The 24,675-nt window shown below is 53.2% G+C and overlaps 1 protein-coding gene across 1 annotated transcript in view; it reads left to right on the top strand.

Moving 5' to 3' along the window:
• The first annotated feature begins 2,431 nt into the window (after positions 1–2,431).
• Positions 2,432–24,675, top strand: part of dctn1b (dynactin 1b) — a 31,622-nt gene continuing 9,378 nt past the window's right edge. Inside the window, exons 1-17 of the mRNA XM_056590933.1 lie at positions 2,432–2,464; positions 6,931–7,182; positions 8,381–8,459; positions 8,778–8,809; positions 10,018–10,053; positions 11,937–11,945; positions 13,923–13,940; positions 16,977–16,997; positions 18,230–18,415; positions 19,418–19,615; positions 20,198–20,402; positions 20,647–20,725; positions 20,999–21,158; positions 22,227–22,331; positions 23,179–23,370; positions 23,917–24,033; positions 24,413–24,565. Coding sequence (XP_056446908.1) covers positions 2,432–2,464; positions 6,931–7,182; positions 8,381–8,459; positions 8,778–8,809; positions 10,018–10,053; positions 11,937–11,945; positions 13,923–13,940; positions 16,977–16,997; positions 18,230–18,415; positions 19,418–19,615; positions 20,198–20,402; positions 20,647–20,725; positions 20,999–21,158; positions 22,227–22,331; positions 23,179–23,370; positions 23,917–24,033; positions 24,413–24,565 — 1,875 coding nt within the window. The remainder of the gene's footprint in view (positions 2,465–6,930; positions 7,183–8,380; positions 8,460–8,777; positions 8,810–10,017; positions 10,054–11,936; positions 11,946–13,922; positions 13,941–16,976; positions 16,998–18,229; positions 18,416–19,417; positions 19,616–20,197; positions 20,403–20,646; positions 20,726–20,998; positions 21,159–22,226; positions 22,332–23,178; positions 23,371–23,916; positions 24,034–24,412; positions 24,566–24,675) is intronic.

Below are 24,675 nucleotides of genomic sequence, written 5' to 3' on the forward strand. Positions count from 1 at the left end.
ATTGACGAGCAGGTAGGGGCTAGACCTTGAATCCAGATCAATGTCATTATGGAGCAGGTAGGGGTTAGACAGTACAGACAGGTCATTGAGGAGCAGGTAGGGGTTAGACAGTACAGACAGGTCATTGAGGAGCAGGTAGGGGTTAAACAGTACAGAGACAGGTCATTAAGGAGCAGGTAGGGGTTAGACAGTACAGAGACAGGTCATTAAGGATCAGGTAGGGGTTAGACAGTACAGAGACAGGTCATTAAGGAGCAGGTAGGGGTTGGACAGTACAGAGACGGGTCATTATGGAGCAGGTGGGGGTTAGACAGTACAGAGACGGGTCATTATGGAGCAGGTGGGGGTTAGACAGTACAGAGACAGGTCATTAAGGAGCAGGTAGGGGTTAGACAGTACAGAGACAGGTCATTAAGGAGCAGGTAGGGGTTAGACAGTACAGAGACAGGTCATTAAGGAGCAGGTAGGGGTTAGACAGTACAGAGACAGGTCATTAAGGAGAAGGTAGGGGTTAGACAGTACAGAGACAGGTCATTAAGGAGCAGGTGGGGGTCAGGGGGTGTCTTGCTCTAGAGGGCCTCCAGCTGGACTGGTCTTTGGGGGTGGGACCCGTTCAGGGTGCGCCCCCCTGGAGGGGCCGGCTGGCCCGGGGAGTCCTGGTGGAGCCACCCAGACGGGCCAGAGCCAGGGAGGCCAGAGCAGGCCCCCCCCCCCAGGGGGTAGTAAACAGTAACGACCGTCCCTCACTCTCACTCTGTCTGTTATCGGCCTCCACGCCGCTCAAAAGCTTTTAAATGGCCGCCCTGTGGCATCTGCCTCCTCTGCAGAATCACAGAGGGGCTCAATGAGGGGGGGGGGGCTGATAAAAGAACACTAATCCTGACACACGCACGTGCACGCACACGCACAACGCACACACACACGCGCACACATATACACTCACTCCCTCTCGCTCTTACACACTCTCCCCTCCGTACGTACACACACACACACACACACACACACACACACACACACACACACACACACACACGCGCACCCAGACCGGTCTCGGTGCCATCGACGCTGCGCTCAGCGCTGTGAGAGGACTGTCTATCCCGGAGGCGTTCTGGCCTGGTGTTTCACACCCCACTGTGCACTCCCCATCCCCGTGTAGTCGTTAAGGAGAGGCTCTCAGCCGAGGCCACCGCCTGAGGTCATCGAGGAGCAGGTCATCAGAGCGTCTGGCCCCTTGGGGGGCCCGCGGGGGTCGAGGTCGGGGCACGAGCCCAGAGCCCTCCTGCTGGGAGGTTAACGCCGTAGCCACTGCTGGGCTGTGTGACGGGTGCACGGGGTCACACGGAGGACTGTGTGCGGGCCGTGAGGAAGTGTAAAGGAGGAAGAGGAAGAGTCGGGACCGGCGGAGTGTGGTTCCTCCAGGTCTCTCTCTGTGTGTGTGTGTGTGTGTCGGCGTCCCAGACTGGGACCGGCCCGCGGAGGAACGTATTGATCTGATCGTGATTGTGTTCCTGCAGCGGTTTCGATTTGTCTGTGAAAGCTCCCGCCCCCCCCCTGAGGCGCCGTCCTCGTTGCTACGGTTAGCGAGGGGTGTAACCCAAACGGCAGCCTTGTGTCATTATCAGCGCTCCGGTCTGGTCACGAGGCGTGTGCATGAGAACGCAGAAACAAAAACACTTTGGTGAGCGGGCGGGCTCTAGGACCCAGCGCTGGATCGCGGGCCCGGTGGCTCCCCTCCCCTCCCCTCCCCTCCGCTCTGCCCTGCAGAAGGGATGAGGACAGTAGCGCAGTGCTACCGCTCGGCTCACACACACGCACACACACACACACCGGCCCTCAACCCTCGGTCGCGTCCCTCTTCCTCCTCCTCCTCCTCCTCCTCCTCCACTTCCTCTTCCCCTCCTTCCCTCCCGCGGTTAGCCGTCTTCCCCGGTCCGTTCCTCCCCCTCGCTGGGAGACCAGGAGGGAGGACCACCTCTGGACGGACCACCACCTGGGACTCTGTAGACCACCACCACCACCCCCTTGGACCCTTTGGACCACCTGGGACTCTGTGGACCACCCGGGACCCTGTAGACCACCACCACCCCCTTGGACCCTTTGGACCACCCTGTAGACCACCACCACCCGGGACCCTGTAGACAAAGGGGGGACCTGACCCGGAGTTTCCAAGGCTTTCTTGTGGGGGGGACGCAAACTGACAGGAGATGGAGTGACAGTGGGTTGAGTCATTAGTCGGAAACCTTCCGGAAGCATCCTTAACCCCTCCACCACCTCCAACCCCAGCACCGCCTCTCGCCCCCCCTTTCCTGAAAACACACTCGTCCTCGTGTGTGTTTTCGCCGCCCGCCGCCCAGACCCCCACAGCCCCCCGGTCCCCGGCGCGCTCTGTCCCCAGCGAGGGTGCCTGTCTGGCAGCCACTGAGCAGGCGACATGTCCCACAGCCGGAGGAACGCGTACAACCGGGTGAGTGTCGGCCAGCCCCCCCTCGCCCCACACACACGTACACATGGTGTGTGTGTGTGTGTGTGTGTGTGTGTGTGTGTGTGTGTGTGTGTGTGTGTGTGTGTGTGTGTGTGTGTGTGTGTGTGTGTGTGTGTGTGTGTGTGTGTGTGTGTGTGTGTGTGTGTGTGTGTGTGTGTGTGTGTGTGTGGTGCGGTCACTCCCAGACCGATCAATGAACAGGTTAGATGGTGTTTAGTGAGGGCTGTGGTTGTTGTGGATGGGGGCTTCTGTCGGCTGTCTGTCTGACGTCTGGTCAGACAGCTGTCTGTCCTCTCTGTGTGGCAGACAGTAGTCTGGGGTCTGATCTGAGCACCAGTTTGTCCTCTCTGTTGGACACACAGCCGTCTGTCCTCTCTGTGTGAGGGACAGTAGTCTGGGGTCTGATCTGAGCACCAGTTTGTCCTCTCTGTAATCAGAGCAGACGTCACTAATCAGTTATGTGGTGTGCTCCTCTGGGTCATCCTGTCGGCTGCGGGCTCTTTGTTCAGCTGATACAAGCGATCTGGCATTGTGAGTTTGTGGACGTAGTTGGGTTTAGGGGTGTGTGTGTGTGTGTGTGTGTGTGTGTGTGTTTGTGTGTGTGTTGATTCCGTAGACTAACTCTTAATTCTGTTTTATACATTTGAACGCGTATCTAGAGGCTCTGTGGAGCAGAACGTAAACCTGGTACACAATACCCGTCTAGCAGAGCAGCAAGGAGAGGAATGACATCACAGACGAATGACATCACTGGGTCCGTGTGTGATGTCAGAGGAGTGACATCACGGGGTCCGTGTGATGTCAGAGGAGTGACATCACTGGGTCCGTGTATGATGTCAGAGGAGTGACATCACAGGGTCCGTGTGTGATGTCAGAGGAGTGACATCACTGGGTCCGTGTATGATGTCAGAGGAGTGACATCACAGGGTCTGTGTGTGATGTCAGAGGAGTGACCAAGCAGGGTCTGTGAGTGATGTCAGAGGAGTGACATCACGGGGTCCGTGTGTGATGTCAGAGGAGTGACATCACAGGGTCCGTGAGTGATGTCAGAGGAGTGACATCACTGGGTCAGTGTGTGATGTCAGAGGAGTGACATCGCTGGGTCCGTGTGTGATGTCAGAGGAGTGACATCACTGGGTCAGTGTTTGATGTCAGAGGAGTGACATCACAGAGTCAGTGTATGATGTCAGAGGAGTGACATCACAGGGTCTGTGAGTGATGTCATAGGAGTGACATCACTGGGTCAGTGTGTGATGTCAGAGGAGTGACATCACAGGGTCTGTGAGTGATGTCATAGGAGTGACATCACTGGGTCAGTGTGTGATGTCAGAGGAAGGACATTGCAGGTTTCATGTCACCTGGAAGAATCCCACCACTGACGTCGTCTGGAGAGCCTTCAAGAGCACATCATCACAGCACTTCCTGTCCTGCTGGGTCTCCATTACCTGTCCTGCTTGGCCTCCACTTCCTGTTCTTCTGGGTCTCCCCTTCCTGTCCGGCTGCGTCTCCACTTCCTGTCCTGTGTGGTTCTTGCGTGGTTCCGTCACTGGGCTCCTCTCCCAGTGTTTCGGCTCGTATGCTGGAGTAGAATGGCACTCAATAATTTACCACATCCCCCCACAGTAGTACAGTGCACACACACACACACACACACACACACACACACACACACACACACACACACACACACACACACACACACACACACACACACACACACACACACACACACACACACACACACACACACACACAGGGCTAATCAGCTCGGATGTGGGCATTAAACATTCAAATCAAGACTTGACCCGTGTGATCCAGTCATATCTAAGACCTCTATCTGGGCTCGTGTGTTGAAATCCCAGGTTGTGTTGAAATCCCAACCTGTTCGTTGTTTTGAAAGACGTGAATTGTATTTGTCGGGTGACTATAAACTGCAGGGACTCTCAGGGATGTATTGAATAGTAAACTCTGCAGCTCTACTCTCTCTCAGCCCTGACATCCTGAATGGAGTGATTCATTGCACTGCGTTAAAAACACATTAAGCCTCTGCTTTGTGAACATTGTCGTACGCTGAGACTTTGTATCACCAGAGTCGCCTAACAACCGGTGAGTCCTCCTACTGGTTAACATGGAGGGAACACGTCATTACTTCTGCTGGCTGGCTGGCTGGCTGGCTGGCTGGCTGGCTGGCTGGCTGGCTGGCTGGCTGGCTGGCTGGCTGGCTGTCTGTCTGTCTGTCTGTCTGTCTGTGTCTTTGTATTTTCTTGACGAGATAGTTATTTAAACTTCACTCCCCTTCCTTTTTTAATTTTGTAAAACATTGTGCACGGCCGTAAGCTGAAATCGCTGGTGCTCAACCGCCTAGTTTTGTAAACAGAAAGTGAACCAGCTAGTGTTCTAACCAGCTAGTGTTCTAACCGGCTAGTGTTCTAACCAGCTAGTGTTCTAACCAGCTAGTGTTCTAACCAGCTAGTGTTCTAACCAGCTAGTGTTCTAACCAACTAGTGTTCTGGTTTTCTGACGTCTGCATTCGTCTTGTAGCGACCACAGGTTGGATTCTTGACCGCGGTCCTGTGCCACACGTCATCCCCGACCACAAACCAACCTTCCCTGTCCCTCCTCACTCTCCTGTCCATTAAGTCACAGAATAATAACATGTGTACAAAAGATAATAACATCTAAAGTGCAACTGAAATCCAAATTCTCTCCGGACGTATTTCCCCCAGAGGCCCGGAGGAGACGAACCAGTCAGTGCGCAGACCCCCACTGCACGTGCCCTGCAGTGGGCTGTGCAGTGGGCTGCATGGAGCCTGCGTTGCGCAGGCTCCATGCAGGGCTCCAGCAGCTGGCTAAAGCCCTAAGCACCCACACAGCCACTGGGCTTAGCCGGAGGAGGCTGGCCTCTTAGCGTGGGTCCAAATGCCAGGGGGGATTTACGTTGGGCCGTGCCGACGGCGGGAGGAAGGAGCCACCCTCGCTATGCTGTCCCCTTAACCTCCACGGGGCGTCTCCAAGCTGTGGGGGTTTACTCTGTTGTGATTGGCTGAGGGAGACACCAGTGGGCTCGGTCACTGATGGTTGCCTTACGTCTTTAACTTTTAATCATGCGTTTATTTAACATTGTATTTGGGTGACTTCAAAAGCTGCCATGGCTACCTGACGACAAATCGTACATTTTCCCCCCGAATAATGATTTCAGAGTTCGTAGCTTGTTCTCACATTTTTCTGCTTGTCACTAGGATTATTATTCTATCCATAATGTCCCGACATCGCTCTTCCTTAGTCTCTGATATCCATATTTGTTTTCGGGTTGTTTGAAGGGCCTGTCAGAATCACTCAGTGTTTGTTTGTGTGTCTGTCTGCCTGTATCTTTCCTTCTCTGCTTGTTTGTCTGTCTGTCTGTCTGTCTGTCTGTCTGTCTGTCTGTCTGTCTGTCTGTCTGTCTGTCTGTCTGTCTGTCTGTCTGTCTGTCTGTCTGTCTGTCTGTCTGTCTGTCTGTCTGTCTGTCTGTCTGTCTGTCTGTCTGTCTGTCTGTCTGTCTGTCTGTCTGTCTGTCTGTCTGTCTGTCTGTCTGTCTGTCTGTCTGTCTGTCTGTCTGTCTGTCTGTCTGTCTGTCTGTCTGTCTGTCTGTCAGAGAGAGACAGGTCATCTGTTGTGCTGAGTCACCTCACATTCTAGGTCACACACACACGCACGCACGCACGCACGCGCACACGCACATACACACCCACACTCAATGACTTGATTATAAAACATCACTGCTGGAACATGTCACATTCTCTCTATTATTCACTCTCTCTCACTTATTTACTCTATTAAGTCACTCTCCTTCCTCTCTCTATCTCCCCCCCCCATTTCTCTCCCATCTCTCCCACTGTCAATGACGGTCTCCCCTCTCTCTCCGCCTCTCTGTCTCTCTCCCATCTCTGTCTCTTTGTCCCTCTCTCTCTCTCTTCCCTCTCTATGTCTCTCTCCCTTCTCTCAGGTAATTCAAACCGAACTTTGCCTCTCATCTCACATGTTATAAATCCCACAGTTATGCTATATTAGCCGTCAAATTAGCCAGCTAGCTCTGGCTGCCTGCTGGAGCCCGAGATGCTAAGTTAGCGTGGATGCTGGAGTGCCAAAGCCTGTGTTTCTGCACAATGTCAACAGCATTATAAAGTACTACCCAGTTTTACATGGCTGGTGGCCAATAGCCTAGCATATCGTTGGCATCTGAGTACCACTCTGGGTATTCCTGGCGTTCGTTTGCAGCAGATCTGTGTGTTGTAGATTGTTTGTAAACAGCTCCTGTCAGTTTAAAACGACAGTTTATACTATTATGTGCAGAGTATCTAATGGTAGTGTTAGAGTGTATTCAGTATACAGTGTGTACTACAGTGTGCTGTATACTACAGGTGTACAGAGTGAGTATCTTAAGGTGGTGCCGTTGCTCCGCCCTCTAGACCACCAGCAGCGGCAGCAGCAGGATGAGCTCTGACGGGGGCGGCCGGCCGGCCCGGGTGGGGTCGGTGGTGGAGGTGATCGGCAAGGGGCAGCGCGGCACGGTGGCCTACATCGGCACCACCCTGTTCGCCTCGGGGAAGTGGGTGGGGGTGATCCTGGACGAGGCCAAGGGCAAGAACGACGGCACCGTGCAGAGCAAGCGCTACTTCACCTGCACCGAGAACCACGGCATCTTCGTCAGGCAGTCCCAGGTAACCGCGGTAACTCCGCAGGGGAGCTCTGTTGTTGTTGTTGTTGTTGTTGTTGTTGTTGTGGTGTGGTGTTTTGTGATGGGGGTAATGGATATGAAGTTGTTGTTGTCTTGTGTTGCTATGTATTAAATGGAGGTCTGTGCTTGTTTTTGTGGTGTGTTGTTGTGTTGTTAGGTATTGAAAGGAGGTCTTTTGTTGTTGTTGTTGTTGTTTTGATGTGTTGTTGTTGTGTTGTGAAGTTAGGTATTGAATGGAGGTCTTTTGTTGTTGTGGTGTGTTGTTGCTGTGTTGTGTTTTTTGTGTGATGGTGTTGATGGTCGTGTTGTTGTTGTGTGTGTGTGTGTTGTGTTGTGTTGTTATGTATTGTATGAAGGTATGCTTTTGTTGTTGTTGTTGGTGGGGTGTGTTTTTTATGTGATGGTGTTGATTGTCATGTCGTTGTTGTGTGTGTGTTGTGTTATGTAGTGTATGGAGGTATGCTTTTGTTGTTGTTGTTGGTGGGGTGTGTTTTGATGTGATGGTGGTGACGGTCATGTCGTTGCTGTGTGTGTTGTGTTGTATGGAGGTCTATTGTGTTGTTGTGTTGTACAGTACAGGGGTATGTTGTTTTGTTGTGTTATGTATTGAATGGAGGTCTGTTGTTGATGTGATTGTTGTGTTTTATGACCAACATGTTATTCAGATGTGTTGTGTTGTCAAACAGTCAATTCAGAGTGTTTGGATTATGTTAAAAGAGAAAATATTGATTTGATATCCCAAACCTGAGTGTAACCTTGTCGTTCTGTTGATATATTGAATTTATTTACATATGATGGATAAATTCTCTGATTACGTGGTCGTAGCGTTGTCCCGCGATGTTAGCCAATGTGCTAGCTGGAACGTCAGCAGTGGCTCCTCTAGCTAGCTGACCACCAGAGGACTGCGGTATACAGGTTGCCATGGGAACAAAGGGGAAACGCGACACTGCGGTCGGACACTAGAGGTCTCCCGGGGGTTCACACCATTGTGGTTCTGTTTTTGATATTGTGGTAAAACAACTTTTACTGTCTGTCTGTCTCGCTATGTCCTTCAACATCTCATTCCGTCTGTCTGTCTGTCTGTCTGTCTGTCTGTCTGTCTGTCTGTCTGTCTGTCTGTCTGTCTCTCTGTCCTTCGATCTCTCTCGCTCTCTCTATGTCTCTCTCCCCTCTCTCTCCAGATCCAGCTGATAGATGATGGGGCCGACACGACATCTCCGGAGACACCTGAGCCCTCCACCGCCAAGGTCCTCAAGAGAGGTGAACTCACACACACACACACACACTCACTCACTCACTCACTCACTCACTCACTCACTCACTCACTCACTCACTCACTCACTCACTCACTCACTCACTCACTCACTCACTCACTCACTCACTCACTCACTCACTCACTCACTCACTCACTCACTCACTCACTCACTCACTCACTCACTAACTCACTGTCTTTTGTGTGTCCCTCTCTCTCTCTCTCTCTCCCTCCCTCCCTCCCTCCCTCCCTCCCTCCCTCCCTCCCTCCCTCCCTCCCTCCCTCCCTCCCTCTTCCTCTTCCTCAACCTCTCATTTGTTTAGCAGAAAGCACGGACACGACCAAATCGACTAAACTGGTGAGTGTGACGGTGTTAGACCAATGTTAGATAGACTACTCTATCTAATTACTATACCAAATATCAAGTCCTTTACGTCAGTAAGAGTGTGTGTTTCTCACGGTATATCTGCCTCCAAAAATATATGATGAAGAATGAGACCCCCAACATCAATAACCCCAATGAAACACACATGCTCATGCACACACGCATGCATACACACGCACACATGCACACGCATGCAGACATGTACACACACACACACAGACACATACACACACACACACACACGCAGACACACATGCGCACGCACGCACACAAACGCATGCAGATACATACACACACCCGCAGACACACACAAATATACACCTGCACGCACGCGCTAACACACATGCACACGCGGACGCACACCTGCATGCTACTTCCTTCTATAGTGAGAGCAGAGATGGAGGGATCTGCTACTGTGTCAAATGATGTCACCATGACAACTGAGACATTTGACCATGAAATGATGTGACCTCCTCAATGTAACTTAGAGGCAACAAATATAGATTAGGACTATACGTGTCCGATTTTTATTGTGATGTATTTCAAAATGTTCGTACTTATGAAAGCAAATAGAAAATCGTTTATTCAAATACAATGTGAGACATCGCGTTATTTTTGCCGTGTCATGCCCTCTTTCTTGAAGTCTTGAAATGCTGCTGCATAGTCATGTTCGTTTTATGGATAGCCACCAGAGGGCGCTGTTGACTTAATAATGGGTTGAAGCCAACACGTCCAGCCATCGCTTACAACGGGTCGTATATTTTTAGTTGATCGACACCGCGGAAAAGTGTTAGGTTCTGTGAGTGTTTAAGGTGTTTATATATTTTTACTTCTTTGTGCTATGTTAATATATCAACCTCAATCCACTGACTTTTGTGTAGTTGTAGAGTGAGCAAGTGTGTGTGTGTGTGTGTGTGTGTGTGCGTGTGTCTGTGTCTGTGTGTGTGTGACGTGTGACGTGTGCGTGCGTGTGCGTGTGCGTGTGCGTGCGTGTGTGTGTGTGTGAGGCAGAGAGGCCTGTCTCTCTAATCCACCAATAGAGTGCACTACAACTCCCATCATCCCACACCCACTGATGCACTGAGACCACACTAACCCTTCCTTCCTTCACTCCGTCCTTGCCTTGGTCTCCTCTCCCCCCTCCCCTCCCCTCCTCTCCTCTCCTCTCCTGGACCACCCAGCGAGGAGTGAAGCTGAAAAAGGTGCAGCATGCCTTAGTGCTAGTGTCATGGTGGTAACCGTGGTAACCGTGGCTCGGAATGGCCTTGCATGGCAACAGGGCCCCTCACCTCCATCCTAAACCCCCCCCCCCCCCCCCCTTCCTCATTCTCCCACAGTTCCTTGCAGCTCATCAAACCTGATTCTCCATCTTATCCCGCTGTCTCCTGTTGATCGCCGTAGTGACGAACAGGCTCCTCCCCTTCCTTCCGTCCGCTACCTGTCTCTGGTCTCATTCCTGGGCGCTACGCTCTGCGCTGGACACGCTCTTCTTGTCTCTGATTGGCTGTCGTCGCTGCTCAGTCGATGTGCGTGTGTGTGTCTTTGGTGGTGTTCGGGTTAGGTGCGTTGCTGTACGTGTGTGTGTGTCGGCTGCGTGTCTGTGTCTGTTGAGCATGTACTTGTGTGTCGTGTTCTGCTCAGTGCGTCCGTGTGTGTGTGTTTTTGTGTGCGTGTGTGTTGGTGTCCTCGGAGGTGTGTGTGCTTGAGTGTGTGTTTGTGTCCTCAGCGGTGATTGCGTGCGTGTGTCTAACATAGCGAGGACATGCTACGTAGCTTCAGGCCGGTTCTGCTTCTCGCTTCACGGACCCCCCCCCCTCCCCCAAGAGCTTCTGTTAGAGAGAGACCGCCTCCCCCGTCTCCCTCCTCCAAGTCTGCCTCCCCTGGGTTCTGGACCCGGTCCGGGTCTGGGGGTTCTGAACCCTACCGGATCCGAACAGAGGTAAAACCCTTGTCGCAGAGATTGGATTTCCTTTCTGTTGGGTTCTAGTCCTCCCCTCTCCTCCTCGACCTCCTACCCCCCCCCCCCCCCCCATTTCTCTCTCTCTCTCTCTCTCTCTCTCTCTCTCTCTCTCTCTCTCTCTCTCTCTCTCTCTCTCTCTCTCTCTCTCTCTCTCTCTCTCTCTCTCTCTCCGCTCCTGGGTCCCAACCTGCTCTTTACAACTCCCCGAACCCCGGAGGGATGTAACGTCCCTCGGACCGGACTGATCTGAACCGACGTCTCCGGAGAGAGAGAGAGAGAGAGAGAGAGAGAGAGAGAGAGAGAGAGAGAGAGAGAGAGAGAGAGAGAGAGAGAGAGAGAGAGAGAGAGAGAGAGAGAGAGAGAGAGAGAGAGAGAGAGAGAGAGAGAGAGAGAGAGAGAGAGAGAGAGACCATGTCCTGGTCTAAACTCCATCTATTTAGAGAGAGATGCTTCATTAGTCCCCAGATGATCTTGATCCGTCCTGACGGGGGATACAGAGATGACATGGAGGCTGCAGGGGTCAATGCACCCGCTGGCTATCAACAAAAAGGAAATCCGACTTTACTTTTTATTTGAAGCGAGAAAAACGCCTACAAAACCGTGAAAGATGATGGGAGCCACAGTGCCGTGATTGTCAGGGAGGGCAGTGGCCGGGGGAGATTGAATCAGTGATCTAGTCTCTAGAGGTAATTGAGTCTGCAGAGGGTGGGGTCTTCTGGATCAAGATGATGTTTCACTAATCCACTCATCGCCCCTCTGTCTCATTCTCTGTCTGTCTTTTTCTACCCCTGTCTTTCACTCTCTCCCTCCCTCTCCCGAGTGAGAGGGAGTGGGAGAGAGAGGGAGTGGGAGAGAGAGCGAGAGAAAGAGGGAGAGAGTGCAGAAGAGAAAAAGGGAAGGTTATTGATTTGGAAAATACAGGAAAACAGAGGAAGGGTTGATGTCAACGTTTCAGAGGAGGAGAGAGGGAGTGAAGTGTTTAGAGGCGAGAGAGGGAGTTAAGTGTTTTGAGGGGAGAGAGAGAGGGGGAGCTAAGTGTTAAGAGGGGAGGGAGCGAGGGAGAGAGAGGGGAGAAGGAGAGAGAAGTAGTTGACAGGGGGAGAGATTTTGTGTTGATGGGAGAGGAGGAGAGGAGGAGAGATACATAGTGTTGAGGGGAGATACAGGGAGAGACTGAGGGAGTTATAGTGTTTAGAAGAGAGACAGGGAGAGAGAGAGGGAGTTATAGTGTTTAGAAGAGAGACAGGGAGAGAGAGAGGGAGTTATAGTGTTTAGAAGAGAGGCAGGGAGAGAGAGAGGGAGTTATAGTGTTTAGAAGAGAGGCAGGGAGAGAGAGAGGGAGTTATAGTGTTTAGAAGAGAGGCAGGGAGAGAGAGAGGGAGTTATAGTGTTTAGAGGAGAGACAGGGAGAGAGAGAGGGAGTTATAGTGTTTAGAAGAGAGGCAGGGAGAGAGAGAGGGAGTTATAGTGTTTAGAAGAGAGGCAGGGAGAGAGAGAGGGAGTTATAGTGTTTAGAGGAGAGACAGGGAGAGACTGAGGGAGTTATATTGTTTAGGGGGGAGAGAGGGAGAGAGAGAGGGAGTTATATTGTTTAGAGGGGAGAGAGGGATCCAGTATTAACATTTGCCCATGGGCCCAGAACCCCACAAGGTTTTCGCACCGGACAGCAACCCTAACTCTCTCTGCTGTCGTTCTTTTAATCAAGTCAGGGTGTTAGTAATGACCATCGTTGTGGTTACGGCCTCCCCGGGAGGGGGGGGGGGGGGGGGGGGGGGGGGGGGGGGCTCCGCTGAGGCTCCGTCTCCTGTCCTTAATGAAAGCTGAGGTGAGGATGGACAGCCCAGGGTCTTCTCGGGGCGTCGCTCAGGGCAACCACTGACCCAGCATCAGTACCGCAGGTGTTTTCTAGTATAAAGCCTTTAACTTTAGTAGTTAACTAGTGGGTTAGTAATAGTTGATTGGTACGTTCGTTAGTTAGTTTGTTAGCAATTAGTTAGTTGGTTAGTAGTTAGTTAGTTGGTTAGTAGTTAGCTGGTTAGTGATACGTGAGTTGGTTGGCTGCATTCTTTTTGCTGACGATCCCTAAGGGAGAGAGAATCCATGACGGTTGCTAGGATACAAGGGGGGGGGGGGGGGGGGCTTGCATCAGTGTTGATACTCATCTACCCCCCCCCCCCCCATCTGTCTCTCCCTCCCTCTCTGTGTGTCTGTAATGCACTCACTCTTCCCGTCTCTCTCTCCCTCTCTCATTACAACCCCCCCCCCCCGCCGTCTCTCTGTGATGCTGATGAGAGGAAGGGAGGGGGGAGGGGGGAGGGGGGGGGGGTGACCGGTGCTGCAGTGATGTAATGTGGGAGCAGAGCTCAGCTGACAAATCACAATAGCCCTCAGAGAGAGAGAGAGAGAGAGAGAGAGAGAGAGAGAGAGAGAGAGAGAGAGAGAGAGAGAGAGAGAGAGAGAGAGAGAGAGAGAGAGAGAGAGAGAGAGAGAGAGAGAGAGAGAGAGAGAGAGAGAGAGAGAGAGAGAGAGCGAGCTTGGCATCAGAGGAGAGGGAGAGAAAGGGATAGAGAGAGGGGAGAGAGCCTGAGAGAGAGGGAGGCGTCCGTGGCGGAGCTCAGATTCTTCGGTCGGAGGAGCGGCGAGGAGCAGGACGACGCGCTACGCGGATTATGAGAGCACAGCCGGCAGGAAGGACATTAGCAGAAGAGAGACGGGGGAGAGGAGAGAGAGAGACGAGAAGGAGCGGGGCTGGAAGACGATCGGCCATTTGCACTGCTGCTGCAGCTTCCCTGTCTGTCTGTCTGTCTGTCTGTCTGTCTGTCTGTCTGTCTGTCTGTCTGTCTGTCCGTCTGACTCTCTGTGTGCGTGACAGCTTGTCTGCCGGTCTGTTTGTCTGACAGCCTGTCTGTCTGCCCGGCTGCCTGTCTGTCTGTGTGCTAGGTCCTCTTCGGGGGGTCTCTCTGTGTTAACTTCTAAACGCTTTCCTCATCACCTCGGGGTGTGTGTGTGTGTGTGTGTGTGTGTGTGTGTGTGTGTGTGTGTGTGTGTGTGTGTGTGTGTGTGTGTGTGTGTTTACGTGTGTGTGTGTGATCGTCTCCTTCCTCTCCTGCCACTATGATGAGGCAGACCCCTGCACCGAGGAAGGTACTGAAGACCACCTGACATCTGGGGGGGGGGGGGGTTACATCGTCCTGGTTGTTATTGTTATTGTGATGATCCATATTTGATGTTTCCATCGGACCTCCTCCTCTGGTCTCATCTGGAAGTGTCCCGTTGTGCTTTTCCTCCATTAACTCCTCACTCATTCTTCTGCTGTTCATTTCTCTCTTATTCGTTCTTTAGTTTTGTTTCGCTCTTTCGTTCTTTTCGTTCTGTCCTCTCTGTGATTCTACGTCGACTAAATGCAACCGGACCTCACTCAAATTTGCCGCCATGCTGTGCCATCTTTTCGAGGCTTTTATTTTGAAGTGCCGTGTCGATGGCAGTGGGCGTCGCAGCGCCTCGGTGCCTGCCTGTTCATCACCATCCAGTGGCTGCCTGTTCATCACCATCCAGTGGCTGCCTGTTCATCACCATCCAGTGGCTGCCTGTTCATCACCATCCAGTGGCTGCCTGTTCATCACCATCCAGTGGCTGCCTGTTCATCACCATCCAGTGGCCGTCTGTTTGGGTTCAGCGGTGACCTCCGTCTCGGGTCACAGGCTTTGTGCTGGTGTCATCGTCCTGCTCCAGACCGCAGGGGTGATGGAGCTACACCAGAGAGGTGGTGCTGACGGAGCTACACCACAGAGCGGTTGGTGATGGAGTTACACCACAGAGTTGGTGGTGATGGGGCTAAACCACAGAGGTGGTGGTGGTGATGGAGTCACACTGTCGAGCTGGTGGTGATGGGGTTAAACCACAGAGGTGGTGGTGGTGATAGAGTCACACTGTCGAGGTGGTGGTGATGGGGCTAAACCACAGAGGTGGTGGTGGTGATGGAGTCACACTGTCGAGGTGGTGGTGATGGGGTTAAACCACAGAGGTGGTGCTGACAAGAGTTACACCACAGAGGTGGTGCTGACGGAGTTACGGTGCGTGGTGCAGAGTGGGACACTGTCAGAGCCGTCTGTCATTGTAGCTCGTAGCTGCGGCTAACTGTCTGCTAAAGGACGCTGGTCCAGCAGAGAATGCTAACAACGCTCCAGCGAACGTCGTTTCACGGTGTTCAACGCGCGGGGGGGCTCGGTGAACTGAGCGGTCCAACCCCAGGCATGCCAAACAGATCGCAGAGAGAAAGAGGACAAAATGTTCTGATAAAGACTGCCCTAGTGCCGAGAATACCCAGCACTTATTTACTCTGCAGCTTGTATATAAAATATATACGACAGTTTACCTTTAGTCAAGCCTGAGCAAGAGGCCTAGAGCCCCCCCATCTCTGGGGGATACAACCCTCTGTTAGTCCACTGAATAGTCTGCATGCTGTGGGGCGTACACTGGGGTGAGAGCCTTCACAAACAGTTGTACCCCAGCAGCAGCACTGGGACGCAGACTGACCCAGTAAGACAGTCCTGCCTTGCACTCCTCTCCTGAGCAGGACAGAACTGGGTCTGTCTGGGGGGGGGCCGGGAGGGAGGGGGGGGGGCCGGGGAGGCGGGGGCGGGGGGGGGGGGGGGGGTGTCTGTGTTCTGCTGAAATACGACCACAATGCAGCCGCTGTCGCAATCGCCGGTCAACGGGTGCACCCCCCCCCCTCCGGCAGAGAGGCAGCGGTCATGTGACTAGGGTGGCCAGGTCACATGGGAGGGAGAGGTAGAGTAGAGTTCAGAGGGAGGAGGGAGGGAGAGTAGAGATGGGAGAGGGGAGAGAGAGGGACAGGAGAGGGGGGAGAGAGAGGGAGAGGTAAGATGATAGGGGGGGAGAGGGGGGAGAGAGGGATGGGAGAGGGGGGAGAGAGAGGGAGAGGTAAGATGATAGGGGGGAGAGGGGATGGAAGAGATGGGAGAGGGGGGAGAGAGGGATGGGAGGGGGGAGAGAGAGGGATGGGAGGGGGGAGAGAGAGGGATGGGAGAGGGGGGAGAGAGGGATGGGAGGGGGGAGAGAGAGGTAGAGGTAAGATGAGAGGGGGGACAGAGAGGCAGAGTAGAGATGGGAGGAGGGAGAGGGCGGGAGAGTAGGGGGGAGAGGGGAGGGCGGGGGAGATCTCGATGCAAGGTGTCACACGCAGGGTGGGATCACGCCTATTCCATGTGACTCGTTGCCCTTTCCTGTTTAAGCTCTGACCTTCTCACCGTCCACGGTCGATTGCTTTAGTTCTTGTTGTGAGATGGGCAAGTCGAGGACTAGACAGGAAAGGATGGAACCGTCCACTTCCTGCTGCTCTTTTCTGTATTAAACACCTCGGCAAGGAAACCGTTGACGTTTGAAGTTGTGGAAATGGGGAGGGAAATATCAGTCAACGGTTTGCTGAATCGACCGGTGGTTGAAGGATGTGACTCCCTCCAGACCTGGGGTGATGTAGCCTGGTTAGACTCAGTGGTATCCACGTGTCAAAGTGAGGGGGAGAGGATCACCACCGAGTGTGGACATCAGGTTGGACAGGAACTGGGAGGTGAAGAGATTCTCAGCGTGGGCTTGGGGAAGGGGTCGACCTCGCTGGCTGAACAGGCATTGTCTGCCATGGGGCACTTTTATTGTGGTAATACTCATTAAAGTTGATGTGAGGTCCTGGTGGGATACTCCCCCAGTCTTTTAGGGTTCATTACGAGGTTAATCATTCTGTTGGTATTGAGTGTATGGTGATAGTCGCTGTCCTGCTCCATTGCCTTCTTAACCAAATCACCTCATCGCTCTTCCGCTGCAGAACAAAGAGTGTGCTTTGTTTTTCTCCCCTTCCTGTGTTCATCTGCATCTCATTGGCTGCGTCTGATTGGACGTTTCCTCCAATCGCCCTATCACTGTCATAGAGGATGTCATCCAGTCATCTTCACCTGTGTGCTGATGTTTCTTCTTCTATGGTTCACTAACCTTGACTGTGTCTCTCTTTCTCTCCCTCTTTCCGGTCTCTCCCCCCCCTCCATTCTCTCCTCTTCTGGAACCCCTCCTAATTTCCCCTTCCTACTCCTTCTCCTCCTCCTCCTCCTCCTCCTCCTCCTCCTTCCTCCTCCTCCTCCTCCTCCTCCTCCTCCTCCTCCTTCTCAGACTACGGTCAGAAGAACTAAGGTGAGCTCCATTTTGTTCTCCTCTACAAACATTCAGCTGACCTGACCTGAGGTGTGTGTGCGTGCGTGCGTGCGTGCGTGCGTGCGTGCGTGCGTGCGTGCGTGCGTGCGTGCGTGCGTGCGTGCGTGCGTGCGTGCGTGCGTGCGTGCGCGTGTGCGTGCGCGTGTGTGCGCGTGTGTGTGTGCAATCGCTCGCATGTAAATTGTCAGGCTGGGTTATCCTGTTGTTAATTCATTTCCATGTTAATACCATTTCACACGAATAACATCGCTACTCTGTTTTCTAGAGTTTCATCCATGTTTGTAGTTTTAGCGTCTCCGTTTCGAGTTTCTAGAGAGGGAGGAGTCTAACCCTCCTACATCATTAGGAGGGAGATTTATGGTCCCATGGGCTGCTGTGTAGGAATCAAATGACGTCCCGGTCCTTTTGGGATGCAGTTCTGCGGAACAGCTTGAGGTTCCGCAGTTCCGCGGTGCAGTGCGTTGAGTTCTTTGTTTCCATTGGCGGACGGCAGTTGTTTTTTAGGTTCTTTGTCCATTTCACGTGAGACTGCGGCTACCAGGACCATGGGGTCGTGCTCCGACAAGGTCCATCCTATCGCCTCGTCCTGCTTGATCTGGCACCGGTCAGGTCTGGTCTGGTCTAGTCTAGGCTAGCCTAGTCTAGGCTGGTTTGGTCTAGCTTAGGCTGGTTTGGTCCAGTCCTGGTCCAGCTCTGGTCCAGTTCCGATCTGGTTTAGTCTAGCCCAGTCTAGTCTGATCTGGTTTGGACCAGTTCTGTTCTGGTCTAGTCTAGTCTAGTCTGATCTGGTTTGGACCAGTTCTGTTCTGGTCTAGTCTAGTCTAGTCTGGTCCAGTTCTGGCCCAGTTCCGTTCTGGTCTAGTCTAGTCTGGTCCAGTTCTGGCCCAGTTCCGTTCTGGTCCAGTCTAGTCCAGTCTGGTCCAGTTCTGGCCCAGTTCCGTTCTTGTCTAGTTTAGTCTAGTCTGGTCCAGTTCTGGCCCAGTACCGTTCTGGTCTAGTCTAATCTAGTCTGTTCCAGTTCTGGCCCAGTTCCGTTCTGGTCTAGTCTAGTCTAGTCTGTTCCAGTTCTGGCCCAGTTCCGTTCTGATCTGGTCTAGTCTAGTCCAGTCCGGTCCAGTCGTGGTCCAGCCAGTTCCTTCCGGTCCAGTCCGGAGCGCTCCGGTCCGTCCTCCAGTGAGTCCTGACCGGGTTCTCTGTCCCTGTCTCCCCAGCCGCCGAGCCGTGCGGCGGCGGCGGGCGCGGCGGGGGCTAAGGGGGGTCCGTCGGGGTCGGCCTCGGCCTCGGCCGGGGAGATGAGCAGCAGCGAGCCCAGCACCCCCGCCCAGACCCCCCTGGCCGCGCCCCTCATCCCCACCCTGCTCTCCCCCGGAGCCCTGCCCCCCCCGGGACCCACCAAGGTCAGCAACCCCGCCCGCCGTCGCGCCAACTTTATTTAAACTGTGGTAACATCACAGAGTGTTGGGACGACAAATACATTTCAGTCTCTCTCTCTCTCTCTCTCTCTCTCTCTCTCTCTCTCTCTCTCTCTCTCTCTCTCTCTCTCTCTATCCCTCCCCCATCTCTCTCTCTCTCTCTCTCTCTCTCTCTCTCTCTCTCTCTCTCTCTCTCTCTCTCTCTCTCTCTCTCTCTCTCTCTCTCTCTCTCTCTCCCCCCCTCCCTCTCTCTCTCTCTCTCTCTCTCTCTCTCTCTCTCTCTCTCTCTCTCTCTCTCTCTCTCTCTCTCTCTCTCTCTCTCTCTCTCTCTCCTGTCATAACCACTCTTTACCCGATGTTCTCCCCAGGAGGGCGTTGCCGTGGAAACGCAGGTGAAGAAATAGCGGTAGCGTCTTTGGTTTGACGCGTTAAGTCTCACCCCGCTTCCTAACACTTGTGAAGCAGCGGCAAAGTGTGATGTTAGTGTGTTAGTTAGTATGAACAAAGTGTGTAGCTGTGAGTGTGTACAAAGTGCGCAGCTGTTAGTGTGTACAAAGTGTGTAGCTGTTAGGGTGAACAAAGTGTGTAGCTGTAAGTGTGTACAAAGTGTGTTGCTCTTAGTGTGTACAAAGTGTGTCGTTCTTGGTGCTTGATGAGGTTGGATCTCATAATTGGTTTGATCTAACTTGGTTTTTCACAAGATGAGCACGTTAAATATTCAGTGTATACATTTATATAAGATACATTCTGCTGAGCTGGTGTGGTGTGTGTGTCTATGCAGAGTCTGTGTGTGTGTGTGTGTGTGTGTATGCAGAGTGTGTGTGTGTGTGTGTGCAGAGAGTGTGTGTGTCTGTGCGCGCGCGTGTTTGCCAGCGTGTGCTCAGAGCGTGTGCGCGCGTGTGTCAAACCACCCCGCGGTTCGTCCTAACGCCGCCCGCCCTCACACCCACCCTGACCCCCCCACCCGTGACCTCTGACCCCGCCCAGGAGGAGGAGTCTCTGCGGGGGCAGGTCAAGGACCTGCAGGAGAAGCTGGAGACGCTGATGATGAAGCGGGCGGAGGACAAGGCCAAGCTGAAGGAGCTGGAGAAGCACAAGATCCAGCTGGAGCAGCTGCAGGAGTGGAGGAGCAAGATGCAGGAGCAGCAGGCCGAGCTCCAGAGGCAGCTCAAGGACGCCAAGAAGGTCAGGGGGAGCAGGGGGAGGAGGAGAGAGGAGGAGAGAGGGGGGAGAGGAGAGAGGGGGGAGAGAGAGGAGGGAGGAGGAGGAGGTGGGGGAGGAGAGGAGAGAGGAGGGGAGAGAGGGGGGTGAGAGGAGGGAGGAGGAGGAGGGGGAGGAGGTGGAGGAGGAGAGAGGGGGGAGAGAGAGAGGGGGTGAGAGAGGAGGGAGGCGGAGGTGGAGGAGAGAGGAGGGAGGAGGAGGAGGTGGAGGAGGAGAGGAGAGAGGGGGGTGAGAGAGGAGGGAGGAGGAGGAGGTGGGGGAGGAGGAGGAGGAGGATGGAGGGGGAGGAGGAGAGAGAGGGGTGAGAGAGGAGGGAGGAGGAGGTGGAGGAGAAAGGAGGTGGAGGAGACGGGGAGGAGAGAGGAGGGATGAGGGTGAGAGATGGGTGGAGAAGATGGTGGTGGAGGGGATGATGGAGGGAGGAGGAGAGGGGAGGTTAAGAGGTGGAGCTGGAGGATGGAGGTGTTGGAGGAGGAAGTGATCGTAGAGGGACCTCTAGGCTCCTCCGGGGCCTCACGCAGGGGGGGGGTCCTCCGCTCTCTGCAGGAGGCCAAGGAGGCGCAGGAGGCCAAGGAGCGCTACGTGGAGGAGATGGCGGACACGGCGGACGCCATCGAGATGGCCACGCTGGACAAGGAGATGGCGGAGGAGCGCGCCGAGTCCCTGCAGATGGAGGCCGACTCCCTGAAGGAGAAGACGGACGAGCTGTCCATGGACCTGGAGCTCCTCAAGCACGAGATCGAGGAGAAAGGTGTGCGGCTCCTGGGGGGGCACGGGTCCCCGGTGGGGCGCCCCTCCCAGAGGGGGGTTCCACGAGGTGTGAGGGCGTGGTCAAACGCTGCCCACGTCACTCTCGCTGTCGTTTGCGAGAACCAAATGGAGCCGTTTCCAACCAATAAGTTATGGGGAGGTCTTGCACTTTGAGGAACAGGTAGGGGCCAGGGGACGTCGTGCTCGAGGACTTCATGTCTTGCTTTGTCTCCTTCCTCCGTCAGGCTCCGACGGAGCGGCTTCCAGCTACCACGTCAAACAGCTGGAGGAGCAAAATGGCCGACTGAAAGAAGCACTGGTCAGGTGGGAATCTATCTATCTATCTATCTGTCTGTCTTTCTGTCTCTGTGTCCGTCTCTGCGTCCGTCCGTCTGTCTTTCTGTTTGTCTGTGTGTGCATGTATTTGTCCATGTGTGTGCTTGCGTCTGGGCGTGTACGTGTGTATGTGCGTGCGTTTGTACTTGTGCGTGCTTGAGTCTGCGTACACGCGGGCGTGTCTATGTGCGTGTGTGCGCGTGCGTGTGTAACCCTAGCATCTCCCCCCCGCCCCCCCCCCCCCCCCCCCCCCCCCCCCAGGATGCGGGACCTGTCTGCGTCGGAGAAGCAGGAGCATGTGAAGATGCAGAAGCAGGTGGAGAGGAAGAGCGGGGAGCTGGAGGTGCTGCGCGGCCAGAAGGAGAAGCTCCAGGAGGAGGTGAAGGGCGCCGACAAGACCGTGGACGAGCTCAAGGAGCAGGTGAGCGGCACCCGGTCCTGAGGCGGTCGCCATGACGACCGGGGGCATCCCAGAGAGAGATGTCTGAATCGGATACGTGGGAATGTCTTCAAAGTGTATTTGACATTTATATTTAGGGCATTTAGCAGAAGAAAGAAAAAGCAATAATTTATCGCTGTCGCTACGGTGAGGATGTACATAGAACCAAGTGACAACACTGACAATCACTAGGTTAAACCATTCCCTGTATACAACAGGGATTGCTTGGATAAGATGCTACACAATGCTAAGTACTATTTTTAAGTGCAAGGACGTACAACGTACAAGAAGTGCGTAAGAGGGGTTTGTGTGGGGGGGGGGGGGGGGGGAATAAGAGGGGAGGGTATGCATAGTCTAGGCCAGGGGTCACCAGCACAGCGCCCGCAAGGACCACATGAGGCGCCCGCAAGGACCACATGAGGCGCCCGCAGGCCTGTTCTAAGAATAGCACTACTCATTCTTGCACAACTCTTTCCCACCTTTTTTAAAGTCATTGTTGATAATTATTGTGAGAAATCATTAACATGACTTAATTAATTAACATGTCTTCCCATAGATCATGATAGATCATAGAATCATGAATCATTAATAGTAATATATAACTAAAGGCAAACTGAGCAAATTAGTTATTTCAGAAGAGAGTATAGAACGGGGTGCCCTTCGCTTCGTATGACTCAGTCCCCATGAGGTAGCTCTCAGGTTCAGAAAGGTTGGTGACGCCTTGTCTAGGCGAACTCTGAGCAAGTGAGCTCTGACTCACTTGCTCGCCAATGACTGAAGGTACATTTGAATGGTGGTGATGGAGGACAGGTGGTGTTGGTGGTGGTGTTGATGGTGGTGGTGATGATGGTGGTGATGTTGGTGGTGGTGGTGGTGGTGGTGGTGTTGATGGTGGTGGTGATGGTGGTGGTGGTGATGGTGGTGGTGGTGGTGGAGCCGGCGGCGGAGACAGCGCTGGTGGTTGTGACGGGGGTGGCGGCGGCGGAGGCAGCGCTGGTGGTTGTGACGGGGGTTGTGGTGGTGGTGCTAGTTGTGATGGTGTGTCGGCAGGTGGATGCCGCTCTGGGGGCGGAGGAGATGGTGGAGACCCTGACGGAGCGGAACCTGGACCTGGAGGAGAAGGTCCGCGAGCTGAGGGAGACTGTGGTGGACCTGGTGGGTGCACACCTTCGTCGCACACACCTTCATCGCACACACCTTCATCACACACACCTTCATCTACACACATCTTTGTCTACACTCACCTTCATCACACACACCTTCATCACACACCTTCGTCTACACACACCTTTGTCTACACACACCTTCATCACACACACCTTTGTCTACACACACCTTCATCACACACACCTTCAACTACACAAACCTTCGTCTTCATCTACACACACCTTCATCTACACACACCTTCGTCTACACACTCCTTCGTCTACACACAGCTTTGTCTACACACACCCTCACATTCATCTACACACACCTTCATCTACACACACAACTTCGTCTACACACACATCCTCGTCTTCAGCTGTACACACATTTGTCTTCATCTACACACACCTTCAGCTTCATCTACACACACCTTCGTCTTCAGAAACCTTCATCTACACATGTATTTACCATACATTAATTCAGTATCATTGAATTGGTTGGTTGAGTGAGTACATGAGTTTAAATTAAAATATATGCCAGTATTAGACTTTATATTCTAATTTATACGTATATATATTAGCATATACTGAATATATATTCGTTTCATATTGTCATCATAAAATGATTAACATTTGTTAGCTAATGTTTAGTGGTTGTTAGCTAGGTTTTTAACCAATTTAAGCCATTATTTTCGGTTTGTTGGCTAACGTTTACCGTTGCCGCACAGATTTTAGAAAGATAACCATAAACAGAACATCAGGTAAGATCTGACAACATTTTAAGTTCAATGGCAAAAAAAAAAATATTGACGTCAAAGGCGGGTCTTCAGTTGACTGACAGTCTCTCCGGCCAATAGGAGGCGATCAACGAGATGAACGACGAGCTGCAGGAGAACGCGCGGGAGACAGAGCTAGAGCTGCGGGAGATGCTGGACCTGGGCGGCGCCCGCGTGCGCGAGGCGGAGAAGAGGGTGGAGGCGGCCCAGGAGACGGTCGCCGACTACCAGCAGACCATCCAGAAGTACCGCGAGCTCACGGCACACCTGCAGGTACGCTCCGCCGCCACCAGGGGGAGGTTTTAAATCCTGTACTCTCGCCTTGTGTCGCCTTGAGGATGGGCTTAGTTATGGTTCCACGTCGACGCAACGCAAGTGGGTTTACGGACCCAAGTACGTCCTTGTGGACCCTCCCTGCATCCCTCGCAAGGGCCTGACGTGCACCTCCTAAAAATGTTAACCGTGCGTCGAGGCGACTCAGCAGCAAGGGCTGTGATTGGTCCGCTCACTAAAACCTGATGCAGAACCAAATCAGGTTCACGACTGCGTTTCGTTGCGTTGCGTCAATGTCCAACCATAACTCCACCTTAACGTGTCTGAGTCACTGAAAGTCTGCTAGTATATTGCGCTTCATCTTTTCTTTTTACCGTTTATCTTATGGTATCTACTTGTCCATCTACCCATCTGTATAACTTCAACTCCCTTTAGCTATCTATTTTCAATAATAAATTTGAATGGACATGAAACGGGACATTTTCAATGTAACCTGTTGATGTAACCTGCTGTGTGACCTGACATATTGCCGGTGTGTCTGGACAGGAAGTGAACCGGGAGCTGACCAGCCAACAGGAAGCGTCCGCAGAGCTCCAGCAGGATCCGCCCGCCGAGCTCTTCGACTTCAAGATCAAATTCGCGGAAACCAAGGCCTACGCAAAGGTCCGCAGGGCGCAGGACACCCACTTCCTGCCAAATACTGAGCCCAACACAGACATCTAAGAATACCTCAGCTGTGTGTGTGTGTGTTGACCTGTGCCCTGTGTGTGTGTGTGTTGACCTGTGCCTTGTGTGTGTGTGTGTGTGTGTGTGTGTGTGTGTGTGTGTGTGTGTGTGTGTGTGTGTGTGTGTGTGTGTGTGTGTGTGTGTGTGTGTGTGTGTGTTGACCTGTGCCGTGTGTGTGTGTGTGTGTGTGTGTGTGTGTGTGTGTGTGTGTGTGTGTGTGTGTGTGTGTGTGTGTGTGTGTGTGTGTGTGTGTGTGTGTGTGTGTGTGTGTGTGTGTGTGTGTGTGTGTGTTGTCCTGTGCCCTGTGTGTGTCCAGGCCATCGAGATGGAGCTGAGGAAGATGGAGGTGTCCCAGGCCAGCCGGCAGGTGTCTCTGCTCACCGCCTTCATGCCCGAGTCCTTCCTGCGGCACGGCGGCGACCACGACTGCATCCTGGTGCTGCTGCTCATCCCCAGGCTCACCTGCAAGGTCAGCCACCACAACAACAACAACACCACCACAACAACAACAACAATAACATCACAACAACACAACAACAATAACAACAACTCCACAACAACACCACAACATCATAAAAA

This window comes from Gadus chalcogrammus, chromosome 5 (genome assembly GCF_026213295.1).
Source record: "Gadus chalcogrammus isolate NIFS_2021 chromosome 5, NIFS_Gcha_1.0, whole genome shotgun sequence".
NCBI classification, from domain to species: domain Eukaryota; kingdom Metazoa; phylum Chordata; class Actinopteri; order Gadiformes; family Gadidae; genus Gadus; species Gadus chalcogrammus.